At 41.5% G+C, this 22,622-nt stretch overlaps 1 protein-coding gene across 4 annotated transcripts in view; it reads right to left on the bottom strand.

The window, feature by feature from the left end:
• The window catches only part of MYO3B (myosin IIIB), a 493,214-nt gene that overhangs the window by 417,511 nt on the left and 53,081 nt on the right, over positions 1 to 22,622 (bottom strand). For all 4 annotated transcript variants that reach the window (XM_021668991.2, XM_064373364.1, XM_064373366.1 and 1 more), the window contains one exon: positions 7,816 to 7,961. In XM_021668991.2, the coding sequence (XP_021524666.2) occupies positions 7,816 to 7,961 (146 nt within the window). The remainder of the gene's footprint in view (positions 1 to 7,815; positions 7,962 to 22,622) is intronic.

Genomic DNA, 22,622 nt, shown 5'->3' with positions numbered 1-22,622 from the left:
GACCAATCAACCCAGCCAAATCCTCAGCAGACCACAGATGCTTGAGCAAGCCCAGCCAATCTGCAGAACCACCCAGAGAACCCATAGATTCATAAAAATTAATAAATGTTTGTTGTTTAAGCAACTAAGTTTGGGAGTGATTTGTTACATACTAGTAGCTAACTGATACAAACCACCATGCTGGACCACTATACTATATTAGCCTTTTAATGATACTGGCTTCACTTGACTCTAGGATCTTCCAGGAATGGACAGCTCCAGCTGTGAAGAGCCTTCCTTATACTACCACCTTATTGTTCTTCATCCCTGTCTTACTCCTGCCCCTACCATTATGCCAACCCATAGGGGCAGTTATAACTATTCCTCACCTTTAGTTCCTAGTTTTTTCTGGAGTAGTGAGGAAACTAGGGTGCCTCAACTCTAGTACAATTTTGAGCTCTATTTCCTTGCCTACATCTTTGCCCATCTCTCCGTGGGCAAAGGTTGGAGCTGGGTTGGAATTAGCCACAGTCAGTGGTGCCAAAATAATGAAACCAGGGTAATGAGAAGAAAACACAGATAGCGCTGTGAGTCAACACCTTGCACCTTTGGCCTTTCTCTCAGGGTGAGTGTCTTACTCAGTGGTGGTGGGGACCCAAAGTCCCTGAAGGCATGCTCCTGCTTTGCCACCTGATCCCCTACTGAAATCTTGCAAAGCTAAATTCCCCCTGCCTGCCAGAACTCAGGCAGCGGGCAGCAAGCAGCACATCCACAGGATTGAATATCCCCAGCTGCTCAATTCAAATTTATAAAGAATTTGGAAATGTGTTCCACAGAGTGAAAGCCTTCTGGGGCATTTCTGCCAGATGCCTCCAGCCACTGGGTTCCCAAGGAAATGGAATGTCAAGTCCTAGACCCAGAAGATATTCTGGGGGTCTGCAGGGGGTACATACTCAAGGCAATCCACTAAAAATGGGATTAGAAATCTCCCAAAGAAAGAAAAAGATTCATAAAAGATAATTGTTTTTCTACTGGAATATTTTAACTTTTTTTTTTTTTTTGCTATTAGGCACTCAATAAATGTTAAATGATGTTAATTCTTCTAGCACTTCGTGCTTTATGAGTGAAGCTTGGACTGTGAGGATTCATTGCTCAAAGGCCAATAGCTAAGTGACCTGGGTTGGTGAAGAGAAACCAACACTCCCCAGGGCAAATCCAGTCTCACTGTGCCATTAAACACTCACCACCCCTCACTCATTACACTTCAACAATAGTTTAGTTTTAATTTCTTTTCTTTCTTTTTCACAGCCCTAAAGGAAAATGTCCTGTGACAATTCTGTAATAGTAAGACAATTATTGGTGACTCAGGGCTCCCTGCTGCCTCTGAGTCTCACAGCTGAGAAGCAGACAGACTACTGCTTCCTGTATAGGAACAATGTGGTTTGGGAATTAGGAAAGTCAGAATCAAAAGGAATCTTTAAAAAAAAATGCCTATGGTCCGGGCGTGGTGGCTCACGCCTATAATCCCAACACTTTGGGAGGCCGAGGCGGGTGGATCACCAGGTCAAGAGATCGAGACCATCCTGGTCAACATGGTGAAACCCCATCTCTACTAAAAATACAAAAAATTAGCTGGGCATGGTGGCGCGTGCCTGTGGTCCCAGCTACTCAGGAGGCTGAGGCAGGAGAATTGCCTGAACCCAGGAGGCAGAGGTTGCGGTGAGTCGAGATCGTGTCATTGCACTCCAGCCTGGGTAACAAGAGCAAAACTCCATCTCCAAAAAAATAAAAAATAAAAATAAATGCCTATGTAAGATAAAAATTTAACCCAAGGATCCTATTTCAGGACAAGAGTCAATATTGTAGCCACTGAGTCCCTGAGAAAGCTTTTCGCATAGACACAAATGTTTCAAGTGGTGATTTGTCCATCTGAGCCCCACTACCCACAGCATCCAGGCAGTCCAAGAGGATCCAGACCCTGGGTTCCCAAAAATCTGATTTCTCCTTTTTGTTATCTAAATTCTGTCTGTTTCACCTTTACCAATAAATGAGGAGGAGGCAGCAAAGTGATGTGCTCCTTAACAGCAAAAACTCTGTCATCTTTGCAACTCAAGCACCCAACCCAAACCTGAGTCTGGACGAACAAAGTTAAAGGTATACTAGGGTAGAGGACGTGGGCATTCCCAAGTTCCCAGTGGATTGTGCTCCAAAGTGCTTTTGTAAATTGGTAATGTAGAACTTGGAAAGCATTTTCTTTTTCCATAAACATAAAGCTCTAGAGAAAGTTCAAGACCTTAGACCAGGTCATTCAGCTCTATTTAGCCACAAAAATCTAACAATGCATCCAAAGTAGGGAACTTCAGCTATTCTACTGCTTCCTCCTAAATAGCCATTTAAGATACGGCTTTCATGAGAAAATGTGTTCCAACTTAGGATGCCAGAAACATATTTCCATTTTTCCCCAGGACCAAGAATGAGCTTTTCTTACGAATGAATGAATGAATGAATGAATGAATAAAAGGGAAGAGAAACAATAAGAGAAAGGCAAAGGGGGAGAAGATGCTGGCTATACTAGAAATAGCCCTGACACGGAAGATACAGGTTTGCAAGGAAGGTGAGATGGGACAGAAACTTCTGGGTGAGGATAATGATATTTTGAACTATTTTTCTGCTTTTATATAACATATGCTCACAGTTCTTCAGTTTAAACACTTGCCTTAAGGGTTCCAAATTAGGAAATAAAAAGCAGTTGCCTGAAGGGGAGTTTGGAGAAGGGAGAGATTTCTGGTTTGGGGGTCATAAATCAATGAGCCGAAGACAGCCTTGGTTCACCTATGATGATACTCTTGATTTCTGTTCTTCAGTCTCTTGGCTGATTCAGTCATGATTCTAATAAAATTCTAACTTTCAGGTTAATAATGTCAGCTTAAAATTGGGAGTAGAAGGAAAGACATCAGACTGTCTTCCCTCCGATGAATAGAAAGGGCAGGACCACTTTCTATTCATTTCTATATGCCCCAGTCCCCTCAGGGCTCAACATATAATTCCTTAACAAATAATATAATTTAAGGAAGGGCTTTAACTTTTCAATGTAGTAGCAAAATATGTGGGCTTTAGAGTCAAACTTCTCAGATTCAAATCATTTTTCCTCACTGGGTGCATGACCAGAGGCCAGCAAGCCTGCTTAACAGCCTTGAGTTTTCTCATCTGGAAAAAGGAGTGGTAACAGTACTCACATCACAGAGCTGCTGTGGGAATTAAATGCATTTATATTTCTAAAACACAGAACACTGTACCTGCTGCTTAGTTAGCACTTGACAGATCTTAGCAGCTATTATTTTTCCATCATCATTGAGCTGTCTTGTATCTTGCACCCAGATTAGTTTCTCAGGGAATTTGGTGAACATAAAAGTTGGTGTAAAGGGTTAAACTGTGACCCCCACCCCCCCGCCGCCACCCTGCCAAAAGATAAGTCTACTCAGAATCTGAGAATGTGACCTGATTTGGAATAAGAATCTTTGCAGATGTAATTAAGGCAAGGATCTCAAAATGAAATCATTCTGAATTAGGATAAGCCCTAAGTCTGTGTCCGTACGTGAGACCAGAAAAGGAGACCCAAGACATGGGAAAGGCGGCCGTGTGAAGATGAAGCCAGAGATTGGAGTCATGCTGCCGCAAGCCAGGGGAAAGCGGGAGCCACCAGAAGCTGGCCGAGGCAAAGACAAATTCTTCTCTATAGAGTCTTCAAAGGGAGTGTGGCCCTGCTGACCCGCTGATTTTGGCCTTCTGGCCTCCAGAACTGTAAGAGAATAAATGGCTGTTTTAAGCCACCAAGTTTGTGGTAATTTTGCTGTAGCAGCCCTAAGAAATAAATACAGTTGGGTCCAGGTGACTTGGAACAACCTAGATTGAATGAGGAAAACAAGTCAAAATGCAAATTGGTGATGATCATGAGTTCTCCTTTTTTTGAACTGTGTGCTGCAGGGAAAGTTCTCTTTAGGAAGGGAGAATCACCAGCTTCAAGGACTGGAATGTTTGGGCCAGTCTGTGCTGTCCACTTCCAGCCAAAGACATTTCTGCCGAGAATCCCAAAAACATTCTGCATTTTTCCATAAGGAATAAAGTGGAAGTATTCAATGTGAGATGAGGTACTGGACAGAGTCAGCTGCTACCTAGCCCCAGATAAACGGGCAGGCGATGCAGCTCTCAGTGACTGACCAGTGAACACACTCACACTGGTCCCCACCACCTTCCTCACTCCCCTCTGTTGAAGTCTAGAGGGTCATTAGCCAAAGACGCTAAGCTAAGGAGAGAGAACCAGTTGTCAAGAGACCAATATAATTGTGTATTTCCACTAACTGTATTGGTTCTTGCAATTATATCTATGAAATAAATCTCTTTTTAAGTAAAAATATATCCAGGTCATCTTCAAGATCATTTTAAGCCACTGGAATTTTAAAGAAGTCCTCAGTAAAGAGTCATGAGAGAGATTTGAATCCACTGATGTTGAGAGAAGTGATTTTCATTCATTTGCTCTCTTATAACTCCTGGGGAAAAATAGCAGCAGGCAGAGCAGTGACAGTCAGAGAGCGGTGACGTTTCTGGAGCAAAGGCATTAGACAAGATGACACATGCTGACAGGTTCAGCAAATAGTGGATGCTCTGCCAATCAGCAGATAATTTCTGTGTGTTTGCAAAGCGGGAAAGCTTGTGAGTCACGCAGTATTTCAAAGCCAGGTCATCATGACTCTGTGTGTCATCTTCCAATGTGAAGGTCAAGAGAAAGGAGAAGGTGGGTAAAGGAAGAGAGGGGAAGAGCAAGGAGACCCAAGTACAGGCAAATCAACCACATCCAGGCAAGTTGCTTCATATTTCCTGACAGTACCCAGAGAACCTTCCTAATTACTTGTTTTATTGACATCTGAGGCTCACGGGTAACCAGCACTTCAGTAACTCATAAATCTTTTTTTTTTTTCTTTTTCTTTTTTTTTTTGAGACGGAGTTTCGCTCTTGTTACCCAGGCTGGAGTGCAATGACACGATCTCGGCTCACCGCAACCTCCACCTCCTGGGTTCAGGCAATTCTCCTGCCTCAGCCTCCTGAGTAGCTGGGATTACAGGCATGTGCCACCATGCCCAGCTAATTTTTTGTATTTTTAGTAGAGACGGGGTTTCACCATGTTGACCAGGATGGTCTCGATCTCTTGACCTCGTGATCCATCCTCCTCGGACTCCCGAAGTGCTGGGATTACAGATGTGAGCCACCGCGCCCGGCCCATAAATCTTTTTTAACTTGTGAAAGATACTTCTTCCCTGACTTAGTCAAGGTTTTATTTTCTTCCCTTACTTGGTAATTTACTCAATTTATTTCCAGTAAAGAAAGGGTTGCAGAGAAAAGGTCAGTGAGGAAAGCCAGAGAAGAAGCCACACACAGTATTCTGGATCCCAGCAAACCTGAAATGGATTTCACTATTTCACTGAAAAGAATTCCAAAACACCAAAAATAGTCACATTCAAATAGAAAATAAATAATAATTCTGAGGCCAAATAGATTCAAAGTATTTTTGTCATTATTTGTCATTTGCTTTTCTCCATTAGGAAGAGCGAGACAGAGACAGAGACAGAGACAGAGAGAAAGACTGAGATTGATTCCAATTAAACACATAGGTAAATAATTTGAGTGCCTTTTAAAAATACATAAATGCTTAATTTCTCTACTTTTTATCAAAGAGCTTTTCTGGGGAAAGGATACATTTTTAGCACTAAAAATTAAGTAGTATTCACATGTGACACACACATTTGGTCAACCCACAACTCTTCAAAGAGAACTGTGCAATTCTAATTGACAGGGTAATTTTAAAGTAAATAACTTGGTGAATATAAACCCAACATCTTTTTCCTGGTTTGAGGAAGAAAAAAGCTGTACAATGTATGCAAACATGCTAAGATTTAAAAAAAATAAAATAAAATAAAACCTCTTATCATTCCCGTCCAAGAATGTCAAGTCAGCCATTAAGGTTGTGACAGTGGCAAGTGTTGAACACACATGAGCACACATAATCACACTGAGAATCTGCTCACTGATTATTGCTCACAATGCCTAGTTCGATCTGATTCATCATTTGCACAGAAACCAAGAGACATTAAAAGGGCAGGAGGTAACAGTAGGAGGAGAGAAACAAAGCCTTAAACTAAGTTGGAATAAGGATGCTTTTCTAGCAACTGCCCAATTCCTGGGTTCCCTTCTGTCCTGAGGCAGGCAGTAGAGACTTAGTTACTCCCACATCTGGAGACTGGAGGCTTCTCCCAAGACGGAAGAGATGAGTAGTGAGAGAATTTAGAGATTATGAGAGATCAGAACCTCGGCTGGGCACAGAAGTAAGCTAAGTGGAGTCACTGGAGAGGAAGGGTCTATTTAAACACACACACACACACTCACACTCACACTCACACACTCTCTTAGCTGCCTCACATTTATCACCTTAAGAAATTTTTGAACGGCTGGTCTATATACAAACGCATAGTTAAAAAAGAAAGAAAAAAATACAGATGATCTCTTATAAAAAGTACGTATTATTTTGCTAATGAGAAGCTACACCTTAATCCTGATATTCAGCAAATTATGTTGCCACATTAAATAAATGGTGAGGGGTAAACGATCTGTAAAAAAATCAAAACACACACACAAATCATTCCAGACACCATTTCCCATTTTCTGACTTATTACTGTACACAATGCTGCTTTTGGCTCCTGCATTCTTATATCCTTTTGAATGCTCACCAGACTATTAATTTAAAAAGCCAGGTGCTCCGTCTGCTCCTCTAATCACTGTGACCTGTTTTTGTGATTCGAAAAAGGCAAAAAGACTAACTCTGGCTTGGGTGGGAATCATTTCTGGAATAGTGGTTGGTGGTTGTTCACATCTGGATTAGGTATAAAATGATAACATTATGATGATGAACACCAGAGAGCCTCATCTGCATATAAATAGACCTAATCAGAAATGCAAATTGCAATCAGGAGAAATTTTTAAAGGCTGTGATAGCTGTGTGATTGTGCAGATAAGGAAAGGTCAACACTTGTATTGTTAAAGCAGTTAAATGACTCCCAGCCTGCCCAGAGTCTTCCTTTGAAAGAGACATTTGGAAGGTACAAATTATCTCTCAAACTGCACCCTGGCTGGGAAGGACTCCCTGGATAGCTTCATTTTCTGTAACTAGAGCCGTGAACTGGCCATACATCAGCCTGATTCCAATGAAAGACAACCCAACCTCTTGTACAGACCCCTACTGAATACACAGAATATAAAGTATACTTGCATTTAAATGCTCACCAAACAGACCTCTTTCCACACAATTTTCCATTGAGAAAGAAATCAAGGGATGGAGAGTAAGATATAGTGCTGATGTAACATTTTCTGATACATTTCAATGCTGGTCTGAGTGAATAGAGCCATATGATACACATACGTTTTCACTGAATACTAGAGAAAGTATGTAATTAAAAAGAAAACACTAGTATTTAGACAGATTACTTAATCCACAGTTCCATTCGTAGTCTTATGCAAAGTACAAAAAATGAATATCTCAGAAAAAGCTGAGTGCTGAAAATACACCATTGTTCCAACAAGGTCTTATTATTCCTTGGGGTATGTTATCTTTCAGGAACATCCTCTTCCCGGCCACCCCCCACCCCCTTGTTTTTTCAAAGAAAATACATTTCACAATCAGGCTTTGTCAGGTTTGGAGAGAAATTGCTTACAAACTATTTATTATTCCTCTAACTAGATGCTTTCACAATGAACCAATGAGTCAAGAGCGCCATCTTGTGTCCTACCTTGGAATCTTAAAGAGTGTTTTCACAGGATGCATGTCAAAGAGAGGAGGGTCTCCATCCCCCAGTTCAATAGCTGTGATCCCCAAGGACCAGACGTCACAGCGAGCGTCATAGGAAGAGTCATACTGCTGCTCACAGGCGATGACCTATTAGACAAAAGCAGGACACCATACATCAACCCTACGGCCATATTGGATGTCCTGCAAAGGCCCTGAGCTGATCTTAGCCCCCTTCTCAGTTCCCTTGGCCACACTGATATTGAATTCCAGTGATGAGATGTGTGTATTCTAGGCCTTATTTGTGTGTAACTAATTTGTTGTCTTATATGTTCATTAACTTTTTAAAATGTGTCAGTTTAGTTTTTAAACAGTATGCATTGAACCATCTAAGTACAAAGAACAGTGCAAGGGGAGGAACAGGGTGTATACCCACACCATCCCAGCCCTGCTAGTCTTTAAGGAAAGGCTCTGTCTACATCCTTCACCTCACTATCAGCTACTGAATTCAACAACAAGAAACAATTGTTCTCAAAGATGCTTGTGTACTTTGAGATGCATGAAATCCCCAAGAGTAGAACCAACTAAGCAGAGATGCTGGAAGACTCACATGGTTAACATAAAGTACAAATCACCCCACTCCACCCTTCCCTTTTTCTAAGAACATCTTTCCCCTCCTCAGACTCCAACAACTGGTGTGCATCACAGAAGCAGCTGCCATTCCAGTTACTGCCCTGACTAGATACAACAGCAGCAGTACCAGAAAATGACCCCAGGCTTGTCACTGTATTGAGGAGTATGTAACCCTGTGGAGAAATGTTTCTATCAACTTTTTGAGTTAGGCAAGAACATCTCCTACATTCAGACTCTGATGACTCTCACAACGGGGACAGGAGTCAGAAGTGAGCCAAAAGGCATGGAGGACCAGGAACCCCTATCTGACCTAAAATCTGCCACCACGATGACCCATGGCCATGGCCAGGTGGGAAACTTTGATGTTTGATAATCCAGAACACCAGTGAGGGGGCAACACCTATAATGGTGAGCACAAGAAGATCAGAGTAATAGGGCCACCCTCTTAGACCTTCATAATGTCTTTGGCTTTTTTATTTCAAATGAGATGGGACACTGACTATGGTGAGCAGAGGAGTGACAGATCTAGCTTATGTTTTAGCAAGATCACTCTGGCTACTGTGCAGAGGATAGATTGTGAGTAGAAGAAACAAAATCAGTAACTATGTTACCGCAGGGATCTAGATGAGGCATTGTGAGATGGTGAGAAATAATCAGATTCTAGATATAATTTTGAATATAGAGCCAACTGGATTTGCTGAACAGAGCTTATAAGAAAGAAGAGCTAAAGAAAACCCCAGAGTTTTTGACAAGAGCAACCACTAGAATAGAATTGGTATTTACTAAGATGAGGAAGACAGTAGGAGGAGCAGGTTTTGGGCCAATAGTGGAGCTCCATTTAGGATATATTAAGTCTCAGATGCCTGGGAGACTTACAAATGGAGAAGAGTATTTTAGGGAGGTGGTTAGGTCATGAGGATTCTGTCCTCGTGTATGGATTAATGCTACCACGAAAAGGGCTTGCAGGAGTGGGTTTGCTCCCTTCTGCCTTCTACCATGTGAGGACGCAGTATGAGGGCCCACACCAGATGCCAGCACTTTGACCTTAGACTTCCCAGCCTCTAGAGCTGTGAGAAAATAAATTTCTGTTCTTTATAAATTACCCGGTCTCAGATAATCCATTATAGCAGCACAAAACAGACTAAGACTAAGAAACAGGTGTTTTAAGCCACTAAGTTTATGGTATTGTTATGGCCATGATAGAAAACCAGTATTCCTGCTCTCTTCTAGACCCAGTGTGTTGGACTTGTAAGGCCTGACAAAATGTGCCAACTGCCTTGCCCTAGACCCTGTGCTCTTGTTCTCATAATTGCCCTGTATTCTTCTCTTCTGAGCTGAAGAACATTTTCTGTATATCCACATCCTTGGCCTGGCCCCAGCCCCATCTTCCGAATAGAATATCCTGTCATACTTTTAACATGTTATTTTCAAATGTACATTCGAACTGAAGTTCAAATAATTCCAATTTCAGGACCAAAGGCCATTTCATTGCCCTGAAAGACCTTCCTTTCCTCACCCCCATCAGGTGAGAACCCTCATTATTTTTAAAGATCCCTAGAGAAGGCTATTCAACACCTTTCCTTTCAGAAATGACACTTTCAAAAGTGTGGGACAAACATAATTTTAGACCTATCAATCAACAAATAGTTCACTGTAATTCATGACACTGTGATAAGGCCTGTGAGGGAGAGAGAAATAAGACTCTATCCTTCCCCAGTAGGAGCTATGGCCAATTGAAATATAAAGTGCATCTATTGTAATTAAATGACAAACCATGACAACTATAGATGGCCTCAGACAATGTGTACTAACATGTCCAATAAAGGATATGGGCTCTAATGCTTAAGATTCTAGAAGGAGGCCACTGCTGGATAAGCAAGACAGTAAAAAGTATCTAGTACCCATGGTCTACAACTTCTGGGGAGAAATTCAAATCTTCAAATCAGCTTCTAGCCAACTTGGATGGGACATAAAAGGCAATTCTAAGAACATATCTGAATGTGGAAATGGAGATATTCTAACATTTCTCACATGTGGTCATAAAATATTCAAAACGTTTATCTGGTTTCAACTTCTCTTTACAGATAAACATTATCTTCAGCTCATTCTGATAAACAGAAAGGCATGTCTTGGCCTAATTCTTCTCTTCAGTGCATCATGTAACAAAGAAATTACTTAAGTTCAGCCTTCCAAGGAAGTTTATTGGAAATTATGCTAATAAAATAACTCACGAATAATTATTGAGTACCCATTAGTGTGGCATGGTAGTAGGCCCTGGGAAGAGAAAGTTAAATACACACTGAACTTAATCCTCATAATAATTTGGCAAAGCAGGTGCTATGACCACTTTTGCAGGTGTGGAAACTGAGGAGAACATGGTTAAACAGCTTACCTAGCATCACATAACTAGTAATTGTCAGGGCCAGAATTTGAACCCAAACAGGGAGAAGGATAACTAAACAAATCATTGCCAGATGATAAGTGCTATATATAATAAAAGTTATAGTTGGTTAAAATTATCAGCTTCTGCACTCACATTTTGACAACACTAGCCAGGTTTTCTGAGCTTTTGTCATCTGGAGCATCTCCTCAGAGAGTCTCTCTTTCAGGATTGCTCCTTACCAGGAGGAAACAGCCCTTTCTGCAGGTTACACATATGATGAGATTTAAAGGAGCACTCAAGAGGATGCAGGCCAACAGCCTGGAATGGGATTCTCAATCTAATATCAAAGTCTGAAGCTATTTCATTAAGAGAAAATAGTACTATCATTCTCTTTAGCTCAACATTCTCCTTGTCTCTAGGTTAAATAAAGCTGAGTTAAGGATGCTTGGATGGTTGAATGGTCTTTCTTCCCTTGCCCCCAGGAGAAGGTGACCTCAAAAAGAACTCTCTGAGTCAGTTGTTAGGATGCTTCATTAAGAAAGGAGAGCAGTGATGGCCAGTAAGTGCACTGCTTTGGGACCAGGTTTTCCAGGTTCTGTAACTCATATTAAAGGGGTGGAGAGAAATGAGAGGGTGTTGACAAAGGCCCAGGACCCTAAATGCACACCCTCTCACATCTGAAACAAATAACTTATGCTCTCAGGACCTCTCTTGATCTATAAAGTGGTAAGGTGGAAATAAATGACCATCTCTTCTAGCTCTAATAGTCTATGACTTTGTCATTTCCAAGTAAGTGATCTTGGGGTAGTATCTCAAACTGAGAGGCTAACATCACCATACAAATTAGCTAGAGTTCACAATACATTATTCTGAGGTGTGAACAGGATGACTGGAACTTTGAAGAGATTTTATTGCCAATGTTTTGTAGAAGGTCTTAGGGTCTACAAAAATACGCTGGTTGCTGTAATAATGCCTCTGTTAAGGAAGATGAGCTTCAGTGAGAGAGCAATTGTTTGGATGTTGGTTAATGGAGCAAGTCCAGGTTCCTACCTTAAAATGCAAACTTATGGCTTTTCTGGTACAATTAGACTACACTGCTGCTTATTTTAGGAAAAAGAAAAACACTAATGCTGGATTACTAGCAATGTCTATGCACCGACAGCTTCAGTGCCCAAGGCCAATAGCTATTTTACCTAGCAGTGGGCTTGAGGCTCCTAAATGTTGGTCATTACCACCTTAGCTGGCAAAAACTTTTCTTCCTGGAGAAGATTGAGAACAAGAAACAAGTTTCCACAAATGACTTAGCTTGACAGGTCTTTGGAGCAAAGGCTAGTCATTATCTGTCTTCAATTGCTGGAGCAATTCTCTTTAGCCTTCTTCAGGCTAAGGCGTTCCACAGATCCAGACTCCTTTAATCTACCCCCAGTCACTCCCTCCTACCCCAAAGAGGAAACACCTTCTCCCCTCTCCTGCAGGAATCTATGGGGTGAAACCGCATCCACAACTTCTTTGACACATATCATCCCCTTGTCTGTCCTTGAGCATGGTCAGCTGTGTTCTGTTGAAGATGGCTGTTCGTTTCCTTAGCCACCAGCCAGAGAATGGCAGAGAAAAACAACAGTCAGCAGCTCTTGGGTCATGAAGAGACTTTCACCTATGGCTAATGCTAGAAAATCCCAGAACCTGGTATCTTTGTTTTGGTTTTGCCACCCCCTCACTGGCTGACTTTGAGAAAATGTTTTATCTCCCTCTACCTTTTCTTTGCAAGCAATCCAAGCAACCCCTTTTTCATGGGCCTCATCTGAAGCACTGCTTATGAAAATGCTGGTTATTCAGCTTTTTCTATGGCACCAAACTGTTAATAGTAGATATCATTTGATCACTGACATATGGGTAATAATTATTTTATTTACTTACTTCTCTAAGATCTTTTATGCTTTCCAAAACATCTATAGAGAGCATGGATTATTTCCATAAGAAAAAGGAGTTTTGTTTTTTTGCCTTGGAAATGTAAATAAATATTGAAAAGTTTGCCTTCATTTTCAAGGGCATGTTTCTTTCTTCTGGAGTATTTGTTGTCTGCTGGGATTCTTTATCAAAAAACCGGCAAGTTAAAGGTGGTGTATTAGTTATAAAACTAGGTCCCTGACCAGGTGTGGTGGTTCATACCTGTAATCCCAAGGCTTCGGGTGGCCAAGGCAGGGAGAACATGAGGTCAGGAGTTCGAGACCAGCCTGGCCAACATGTGAAACCCCATCTCTTCTAAAAATACAAAAAAAAAATTAGCTAGGTGTGGCTTATGCCTATGATCTCAGCTACTCAGGAGGCTGAGGCAGGAAAATTGCTTGAACCCAGGATGCAGAGGTCGCAATGAGCCAAGATCATGCCTTTGCACCCCAGCTGGGGTAACAGAGCAAGACTCTATCTCAAAAAACAAAACAAAACAAAAAAACTAGGTCCCTATGAGATTAATACCAGAATAATAAAGCATAATTATTCATGTAGCATAATTGATAAATGTTATTGATCATAAATATTTCTAAAATAGAACTCTGGAATTGGAAATTGTAGTTATGGTGTAACTATTCCAGTGACAAATATTTTTTTAATCAGTTTTGCAAATGAAATTCCCTTCCCAACTATATACCTTTCTACTGTGAGAACAGGGCATGAGTAATACTTTCACTTTCTCAGGCCACCATGATCCATGACTAGGACTTACTGATAAAGTTACCAAGATGGGGTGAAATACACCCTCTCTTGCAGAAAGACTTGGTCTATAAGAACCTGAGCTAACAGCTTCTCATCTCAAGGTCTTCATTATCTGAAAAGAGCATCTGTATTATACTCTATGTAAAAGGGATAAAAACAGTCAACATATGAGCTTCTAGATTCAGACAACCTAGTTTCTCTAACAGCAATGTTTTCAAGCAAATAGTATGGTATTTTTGCTGTCATAAGAAGTAATTTACCAAACTTAAGAAATAGGTATTATTCAGACTACTTTATTTTTCCATTAATATTTTTTAAATGTCATTAAAAATGTAATTAGGTTTGCCTTCTATGTTCTGATTTCTCACCTTACTAGAATCATTCATGCAATCCAAAATTATAACCAAAGGTCAGGATTAAAATTTCACTCAAGTACACAGGCAAAATGCCGTTATCTCAAGAGTTAAATTCAGCTAAATAAGAGGCAAGGCAAACAGACCTAAAGCTATTAATGCTTGGCTGACCTTGAGCCCAAAAATGCAGGCAATAGACTGGCAAATAAGATGGGCTGAGAGGTAGGAAGGCAAATAGGATTCTCAATTTTGCTTACACAATTCATGCAGCATAATTGATAAATATTATTGATTGTAAAGATTTCTAAATCAGAAATTCTCTGGAATCAGAAATTGTAGTTGCAGTATAAACATTCCAGTGGCAAATATTTTTTATCAGTTTTACAAATAAACATTGTAAAGTGTTATAAGCTGAGATACTGAATAAACAAATGAAGTATTTTACCTAAGATGAAATATAATTTCAAGGGAGGATATATTTGAGATTTTTTTTAAAGGAAATATGGACTAGATGAACTGAAATTGAAGTATTTGGCAGGGGAATGGTCTTCCATAAAACTAAAACTAAGGCTAAGATTGAATCCGTATTTTGTACACTGAGAAATTGTCAGAAGTAATTTAAATTAGAAGGTTCTTACGAACTTCAGAAAGGTCTGTAATTATAATGTGATGTTCTACAGGTCTCTTTTTTCCCAGGATTGTAAGTTTCAGCTTAAGTCTACAGAGAAATAAAGCCAAGTTCAAATTAAAAACACACAAAGCATGTTAACACAACACCAGCTTCCTACCATGGCTAGTGGAGTGTAGAAGGGGAACTCATTCTGGGTTTGAGGTCAGCCCACACACTGATTTGTGCACCTAAATTCCCTGAAGCCCTGGGAACAGATCATTTATTGTTACTTGTGTGGTGAGTTCCCTTCTCAGACTCAGGACCATTATCTACAGAACTCCCAGCATGTCCAAATTTCATGTGTCTTTAGTACTCAAAAAGTGAAGGAGCACATTTTCTTGGAGACCCAGTGCAATCCCACTGTCCTCGCCTGTTCCAGAGCTTCCTCATACAGAGATGGATGATGAAAGGACCTTTAAGATTCCCTCATCCAACTCCCTTCTTTTACAGAAGAGAAAACTGAGGGCCTGAGGAGAGAGCCAGTTGACTTGTCTGAAGTCACACAGCTGGTTCATGGCCAAAGCAGAAGCAAACTTCATGGTTACCCACCACCTTCCTGAGTGAGGCATCTCTTGGGAATCCTTATAATAATGGAGAATTCTGAGCCACTTCCAAATAGATTCCATATTCAGAGAGCCACAGTCACGGTAACTTCTACACTATGAGCCCATAAGCACAGCATGTAAGCATTAAGCAGATGGATTTCCTGCCGCCTCTCACTTCCCTGTGCCTTCAATCTCCCTTGCTGCCCCTTTCCTTGCCAGTTACTGCTCCATTTCCACCAGAGTATGTTCAGGACACAGCAAGAAGGACGTCTATAATTCAGTCCATTTTACACCTTGTTAGGTCAAGTATTATTAAACCAGGTCAGGAAACAGATTCAGAAAGTTAAGAGACACTCAAGGCCACAGCTAGTAGGCAATAGAACTGAAGCATGAGCACACAATCAGAAACTATTGAGGAAAAAAATGTTTTTCTCCCTCACGATGCATCTGAAAAACAGGAAGGAAAGCAAATCAAGCAAAATATCTGAAAGTTCCCACTTGGGCATACCTCTTCGTCAGCAAGTAGTCTGCGGTTTCTGTCCTCACCCAGGCTGACAACACCATGCAAATAAGGATGTCCTTGAGAATGTCATATGTCCCTATTAGAGAATGATTCTGTTTAACTTCCTAAAATTGAAAAAGGTATGAGAGGCCGGGCACTGTGGCTCATGCCTGTAATCTCAGCACTTCGGGAGGCCAAGGCAGGTCAATCACTTGAGCCCAGGAGTTCAAGATCAGCCTGGGCAGCATGATGAACCCTGTCTCTACTAAAAATACAAAAATCAGCTGGGCATGGTAGCCCATGTCTATAATCCCAGCTACTAGAGAGGCTAAGGCATGAGAATCGCTTGAGCCCTGGAAGTGGAGGCTGCTGTGAGCCAAGATCGCACTATTGCACTCCAGCCTGGATAACAGAGCAAGACCTTGTCTCCCTGCCTCCCCACTAAAAAGGTATAGGAAATACCTGGGACGTAATAGAGCACAAGAAATACTAGTCCATCTGCCTCTACTTGTTCCTACTTCACCCTGCTCAAGGCTCCTCTGGGGTCCCATCCCTCATGCTGACAGCTCTCCTCCATTTGCTCTCTTCTGGCTGCTCAGTGGACATCAGCCAAGGGAGAAAATGTGGAGTTTGGCTTGGGTGGGAATTCTCTTTCATCGGCTGAGACTCGGTACCCAGAACAGGGCAGTGGAGTCACTGACTGGAGGTCAGCTACAGGTAATTTGGGACCCAGAGCTCAGGAAGAGCTGAGGCCAACTCTGACGTTGCTTCAGCAAACACTTCTGTTCCTGCAGTAACAGAATCCACTTTCCTCTTTTTCTTTTTCATGGATGAAGAGAAGGGGCAACAGCAGATGCTTTGACCCTTCTCACCTTCCCAGCGAGGGGTGAGGACAGCCTTAAAAGTTCCAAATGCTCCTGGTGTTATTCCTTTGATATTTCTGGCTTAGCACTCCTCGCTCAGGACTCAGAGGGGATGTGAGGCCTCCACTCTAGGCCTTACATGCTTCTGCACATCTGGGATCTGAAGCCCTCAGGTGGGGTCTTATATTTAGACCCACCAGGAGGAGGGTAGTAACATATCACCACCTCCTCCGGAGCCAGCCCCCACCTCCACACTGACATGTGACACATGACTCAACCTCCCCACAGAGCTCCAGCTGAGAGGGAACTATCGCTGGAGCCGAGGTGAAAAACTGAGGCTGTGTCCAGTCATTTCATCCTTGCCCTGGGCCCTTCACCTACTGGAGCACTCAGCAGCTGGGTTGTGCCTCAGGGCCTTAGAAGACAGAACCACTCTGCAAACGTAGGCAGGCCAGGGCCAGCCTCAGAACAAGAGAAGGAATCTCTGTCTCTTCGAGCCTGACATACAATGCCTGGGGTGAACCAGGGCACAGCAAAAGGTTACGGACTCTCAGAGATGAATGTTTCTGGAGAAGGCAGACAGGTCTTTCAGCCAATAATTGGAAATTCTAAACTTCTCACTTAACTCTCCTGAGCTCCCAAAGCCTACATTCCTCACAGTGATACGACTGGCAGACAGAGTCCCATGAATCTCCAGTCTTTTAACAGAGAGCCAAGTAAAATGGATCCTAGCAGCCAGGCGACATCATCAGTTCACTCTTACTGGGAACTTGGTGAGATCCCACCCTCACTGCTTGCGGAACAGCAGAGCCATGGAATATGAGAACGGAAAGAGGCACTTCCCTCTACCAACAGTAAATGTTCCCTGGAAAATAGAAAGGATCTTAAAAGGCAAAGACTACTGAAGCCAATTTCTTCTTTTTTACAGATGAGAACAGGATAAGCAGAGGTAGGGGTAGGGGCAACATATGACACCATTGTTAAAAGCCTTTATTATGTCTGGCACTGCCCTGAACACTCAAGTACATTATTTCATTTTATCTTTTGAGGCAGGTTTTTCTCCCCATTTTACCTCTTTTAACTTCTCCCCACTTTACTAGTCAGAAATATTCAGTAACTTCCCTGAGGTTATTGGTAATATGGGTAAGCAGATATCTATGATTTGCTCCCAGATTTATCCTACTCTAAAATTTGTGCTTTTTTACTCAAACTTAAGCCATATAAAAATAACAGAACCAATCATTTTTCGAAAATGGTGACAGAGCTAAGACTAAGATTGCAAATCTCCTAAATTCAATTCTAAAGAACTTTATTTTCTTCCATACTCTTCTCTTGGGTATTCATTACACTGGCTTCTAGCATCACACTGAAATATTCCATTTCCTTCATACATTAGGAAGGATAATTCTCATCTAAGTTAAAAATTGGGGGAAAAAAGATTCATGACTTATCTGGTACACTGGTTGTCACAATTAAATAATTTGCTGTGGTATAGTGGTTAAAAGTAAGGAGTATGGAGCCAAATCTCTGGGTTCAAATTCTGGTGGCATTACCTAATAACTTGTCCAAGGACAAGACCAGTTACTTTCTATGACTTATCTACTTCATCTAAAACATTGGACTAGCAATAGCACCAGCTTTTTGGTAGTGTCGTGATATTTATGAGTTAATACACACAACTCCCTTAGCATGTAACACATAGTAGGCACTCACTAAATGTTAACTCTTATTTGGGAACCCAACCCATTAGCTAGAGCTTAGGGAACAAAATGGTAATAACGACAATAATAATTATTCAGCTCTGTAGTGTTGTACGTCTTTCTCAGCCTTGTGACACAAAATATCTCATTTGTCATCTCTAGCCCTGGCAACACCAAAGGAAATAGCATTATCGTATCATTTACTAGGAACGGCATAATTAATGAAGGTAAGAGTGGCTGCAAAAAGCCTGCGATATTTCTGCACTGGTGTAGGCTAGTTGTTATGGCAACCGTCCCCTGTCAACGACCCTTTGTCAGGCAGAGAGAGATCCATTTTTGGAGCCGTCACAGCACATCTGTTTCTCTGCTCAGCTGATTAGCTCTTGTTTGCAACAATGAGCAGATGGAAGTGAAGAGGGAAAAAATTTTTCTAAAAAGAAGCAAATGTTTATTTTATCCACAAGTCTTTTTTCCAATACAGAAACAGACCTTTAGCTGTTTTAGGAAGATGCTGCATATACTAGATCCTTAATGCATGGCGGAATTGCAAAGTGTAGTCAACCTACAAATATAGGTGATAGGTCTTCCATGTGTATCTTTTAAAACAATGTGTTTTACACCCCAATTTCGAAGTAAACTTCCACTATATCTTTGCATGTTTCTGTTACATGAGCTGTTGTCTTAGTTGACTGGTACACATTTTCCACACCAAATATTCCACATGAACACGCTGCAAAGTGAAAGAGTACAAGAATCCCTTTCCCTGTCTTGGTTTCTTCATCTGTAAAATGGGGCTTTCATTCCCATCCTCTCTGAAAAGCTAAACGACTTCAACATTTACTAGGTATGTGAATTTGGGCACGATTCCTCCTATAGCTCTTTAAGCCTCACTTTCCTCCATGATAAAATGGAGAAAAGATTGAGAGCTGTTGTGAAAATGAAATAAAATATTTTAAAAGCCCCTATCATGGTCTCTAGTATAGAGCCAGTCCTCGGTAAGTGAAAGTTTCCTTCCCAATATGCAAGTGCAATGTTCAAAATATCTGGCGATCAGGTGGCATGTGGCACTGACCATCCCTGCTTGTCAGACAGACCTTTTCTTCCATAGTTGCTGGATCATTAGGAGGTCAGAAGTGTCCCAGGGTAAAAGACAGGGCACCTCTCGTGGCTGAGAAGCACTCAAGGGGTTCTGGATGACAACCATTTGCCATCCAGAATGAAAATATTTTAATATTTTAACAACCGGCATGGCCACAAAGTGTACATCAACTAAATATAAGCCATTATTTCAAAAGTCTACTGGTTTCCTCAATAAAAACAATAACAGCAACTTTGGTTCTTTCTCTTGGCTTTCAGTCATTTACAAACATCGAGTTTAATTCTTCACTACATGTGACAGTGGAAAAGGTATTTTAGGTATCAACTACCCCTAACCCCCTGCCATTACCACTAATAAACATCAACTGGGCTTGTATCCCGTTTGCTATAGGCCAGGATATTACCTGGCATGTGTTTGATACAAATACTGGTTGAGCAATATTGACAGTGGACATGGGTTATATTGGAAATTCCTTAGTTGAGTGAGTCACAAAATATGGTTCCAGCCACCATTACCCACCTACCCATTCTGTGTCTAGGGACACTTGGCCTGACAGAGCCTTAGATTCTTTATCTACATCAATGTAATCATGCCCAAATGGCAGTCTCACAGGTAGGTTGTAGCATTTTTTAAATAATATTGGTAAAAATTCTATGCAAATGTGGGACAGTATCATTCATACTATTTACTATAAGACATTGGCTGTCAGGAGACAGTGGAGGAGAAAAGCAACAACAAACATGGCTAATAGGAAGACTGTGTTGTTTTCGTGGGTTTAAGTGCTTAAAATACAGGCTAAAGTTATAGGCCAGGAGACCAGAAGGCTTACTCAGGTAAAGAGAAGATTCAAGGAAATGACTGTGAGCTGGCCAAACATCTAAAGAGATAATAATAATTTTTAAAATGCTTTGTCTGAGAGTAGGTAGGAGAGAACAAAAGTCTAGGGGTGCTGGGAGCCCACACAGGAAGGCAATTTAGTATGCGCTGTACATTCAGAAAGAACCATGTTTGCCTCAAACACCAGAGGCTGAGAGAGTGCAGACAGTGTATGTGTGTGGTGTGTGTGGAGCAGGGAGGTGGTTGTGTGTGTGTGTGTAAACAGGCAAAGCTGAGCCCTCTAACAATGCTAGCATCCATAACCTGCAGCCCTGCAGGTTCTAAACAGTTGACTGACTACCTTGGAAACTTGAATGATTTACACAAAGGAAGGGTGCTAAGTATTAACATTTGGGAGGCTGTAATTTTCAAACTGTGTCCTCCAAAAAAAAAAAAAAAGATACCTTGAAGTCCTAACCCCCAGAATCTCAGAATGTGAACTTACTTAGAAATGGGGTCACTGCAAATACAATTAGTTGAACTCAGATGAGGTCATACTGGAGTCAGGTGGGCCTCTAATCCAATGGAACTGGTGTTTTTATAAGAGGTCATGGCCATGTGAACACAGACACACACAGAAAACACCATGGGACTACAAAGGCAGAGACTGGAGTTATGTAGCTGCAAGCCAAGGAACACTGAAGATTGCCAGCAAACCTCCAGTAGCTGGGAAGAGACAAAGCAAGATCCCTCCCCTAGAGGCTTCAGAGGAGGCCTGACCCTGCTGGCATCTCGGTTTCAGATTTCTAGCCTCCAGAAGTGTGAGATAATATATTTCTGTTGTTTAAAGCTACCCAGTTTGTACTACTTGATTACAGCAGACCAGGGAAATAAATATAGTGTGGACAAGTCTTCAACCCCAAGAGAGGAGGAAAACCCAATTTAACTTCCTGCTGTTTGGTTGCACCATGAATGCCTTCACCTGTGGCTATTGGCATGTTGAAGCCACTACTGCCCCTCAGATATTCCCAGGCAATGTTTTCATAAGTGCCCTGAAGTCAGTCTCTGAACAATGATGCCATACATCTTGCAGCGGTCATGGCCAGGGAGATTTAAAAATCTGAAGTTTTCATGAATTTATTATTATGAACAGCTAAATCAACAAACTCTGGAACAATCTCCCTCTGATTTTACTATATGAGAAACTTAATTATCTATTGTTCAAGTTATTTTGCTCATGATAATCTGCTAAATAGATAGTCTCTAGGTGAAACTTTTTCTTTCACTCTTAAGATAATCTTTCCTGTAGTCACAGTATGCTACTGACACACAGTGTGTTTAGTTTATAAAAAATTGTTCTGATCTTAAGCCAGGCATGTTGGCCCATGACGGTAGTCCCAGCTACTTGGGAGGCTGAGGCAGAAGGAATGCTTGAGCTTAGGAGTTGGAGACCAGCCTGGGCAACATAGTAAGATCCCATGTTAAAAAAAAAAATTGTACTGAGCTGGGCATGGTGGCTCATGCTTGTAATCCCAGCACTTTAACAGGCTGAGGTGGGAAGATCACGAGGTCAGAAGTTCAAGACCAGCCTGACCAACATAGTGAAACCCATCTCTACTAAAAATACAAAAAATAGCCGGTTATGGTGGCACATGCCTGTAATCCCAGCTACTCAGGAGGCTGAGACAGAATTGCTTGAACCTGGGAGGCAAAGGTTGCAGTGAGTTGAGATCATGCCACTGCACTCCAGCCTCAGTGACAGAGCAAGATTCTGTCTCAAAAAAAAAAAAATGTTTGGGAGGCCGAGGCGGGTGGATCACAAGGTCAAGAGATCGAGACCATCCTGGTCAACATGGTGAAACCCCGTCTCTACTAATACAAAAAATTAGCTGGGCATGGTGGCGCGTGCCTGTAATCCCAGCTACTCAGGAGGCTGAGGCAGGAGAATTGCCTGAACCCAGGAGGCGGAGGTTGCGGTGAGCCAAGATCGCGCCATTGCACTCCAGCCTGGGTAACAAGAGCGAAACTCCGTCTCAAAAAAAAAAAAAAAAAAAAAAGTACTGATCTTGATTTCCAGACTAACCCTTTTACTATGCCAAGCAATTTACTTCCCTATAGTATTGTTTCAAATACTAACACACTAAGGGCATCCCACAGAATTCTTCTCCTACATTGCTGAATTGATACTACTCTGCCAGTATCTTTCAACTTTAGTAGTGTCCAAATGAGGTAGTAAGAGAAAACCTAGAGAGTGTTGACAATATGATAGTCATTTCATTTCATGCTGCAACTTTGAGCTGCCCCAATGAACTGTGTGTCTTGACTGTCATCAACATTTGATTGTATTGTGGTCACATTCCATTAGCTACCCGGTTTGTAGAACAGCTATTTGAATTAAATATTACAATTCCTCAAGCTCGTGGAATAAAAATGAAAATAAAAAAGGGAAAAAACAATTTGGTTCAATTCCTCAAAAATAAAATAGGATCAAGAATTTCTCAGCTGCATTTAAAAAATAAAGCACAAGTCACCCAC

This window comes from Aotus nancymaae, unplaced genomic scaffold, assembly GCF_030222135.1.
Source record: "Aotus nancymaae isolate 86718 unplaced genomic scaffold, 86718_ANA_hifiasm-v0.15.2.pri h1tg000008l, whole genome shotgun sequence".
NCBI lineage: Eukaryota > Metazoa > Chordata > Mammalia > Primates > Aotidae > Aotus > Aotus nancymaae.
This window is presented reverse-complemented; position numbering and strand designations above follow the sequence as displayed.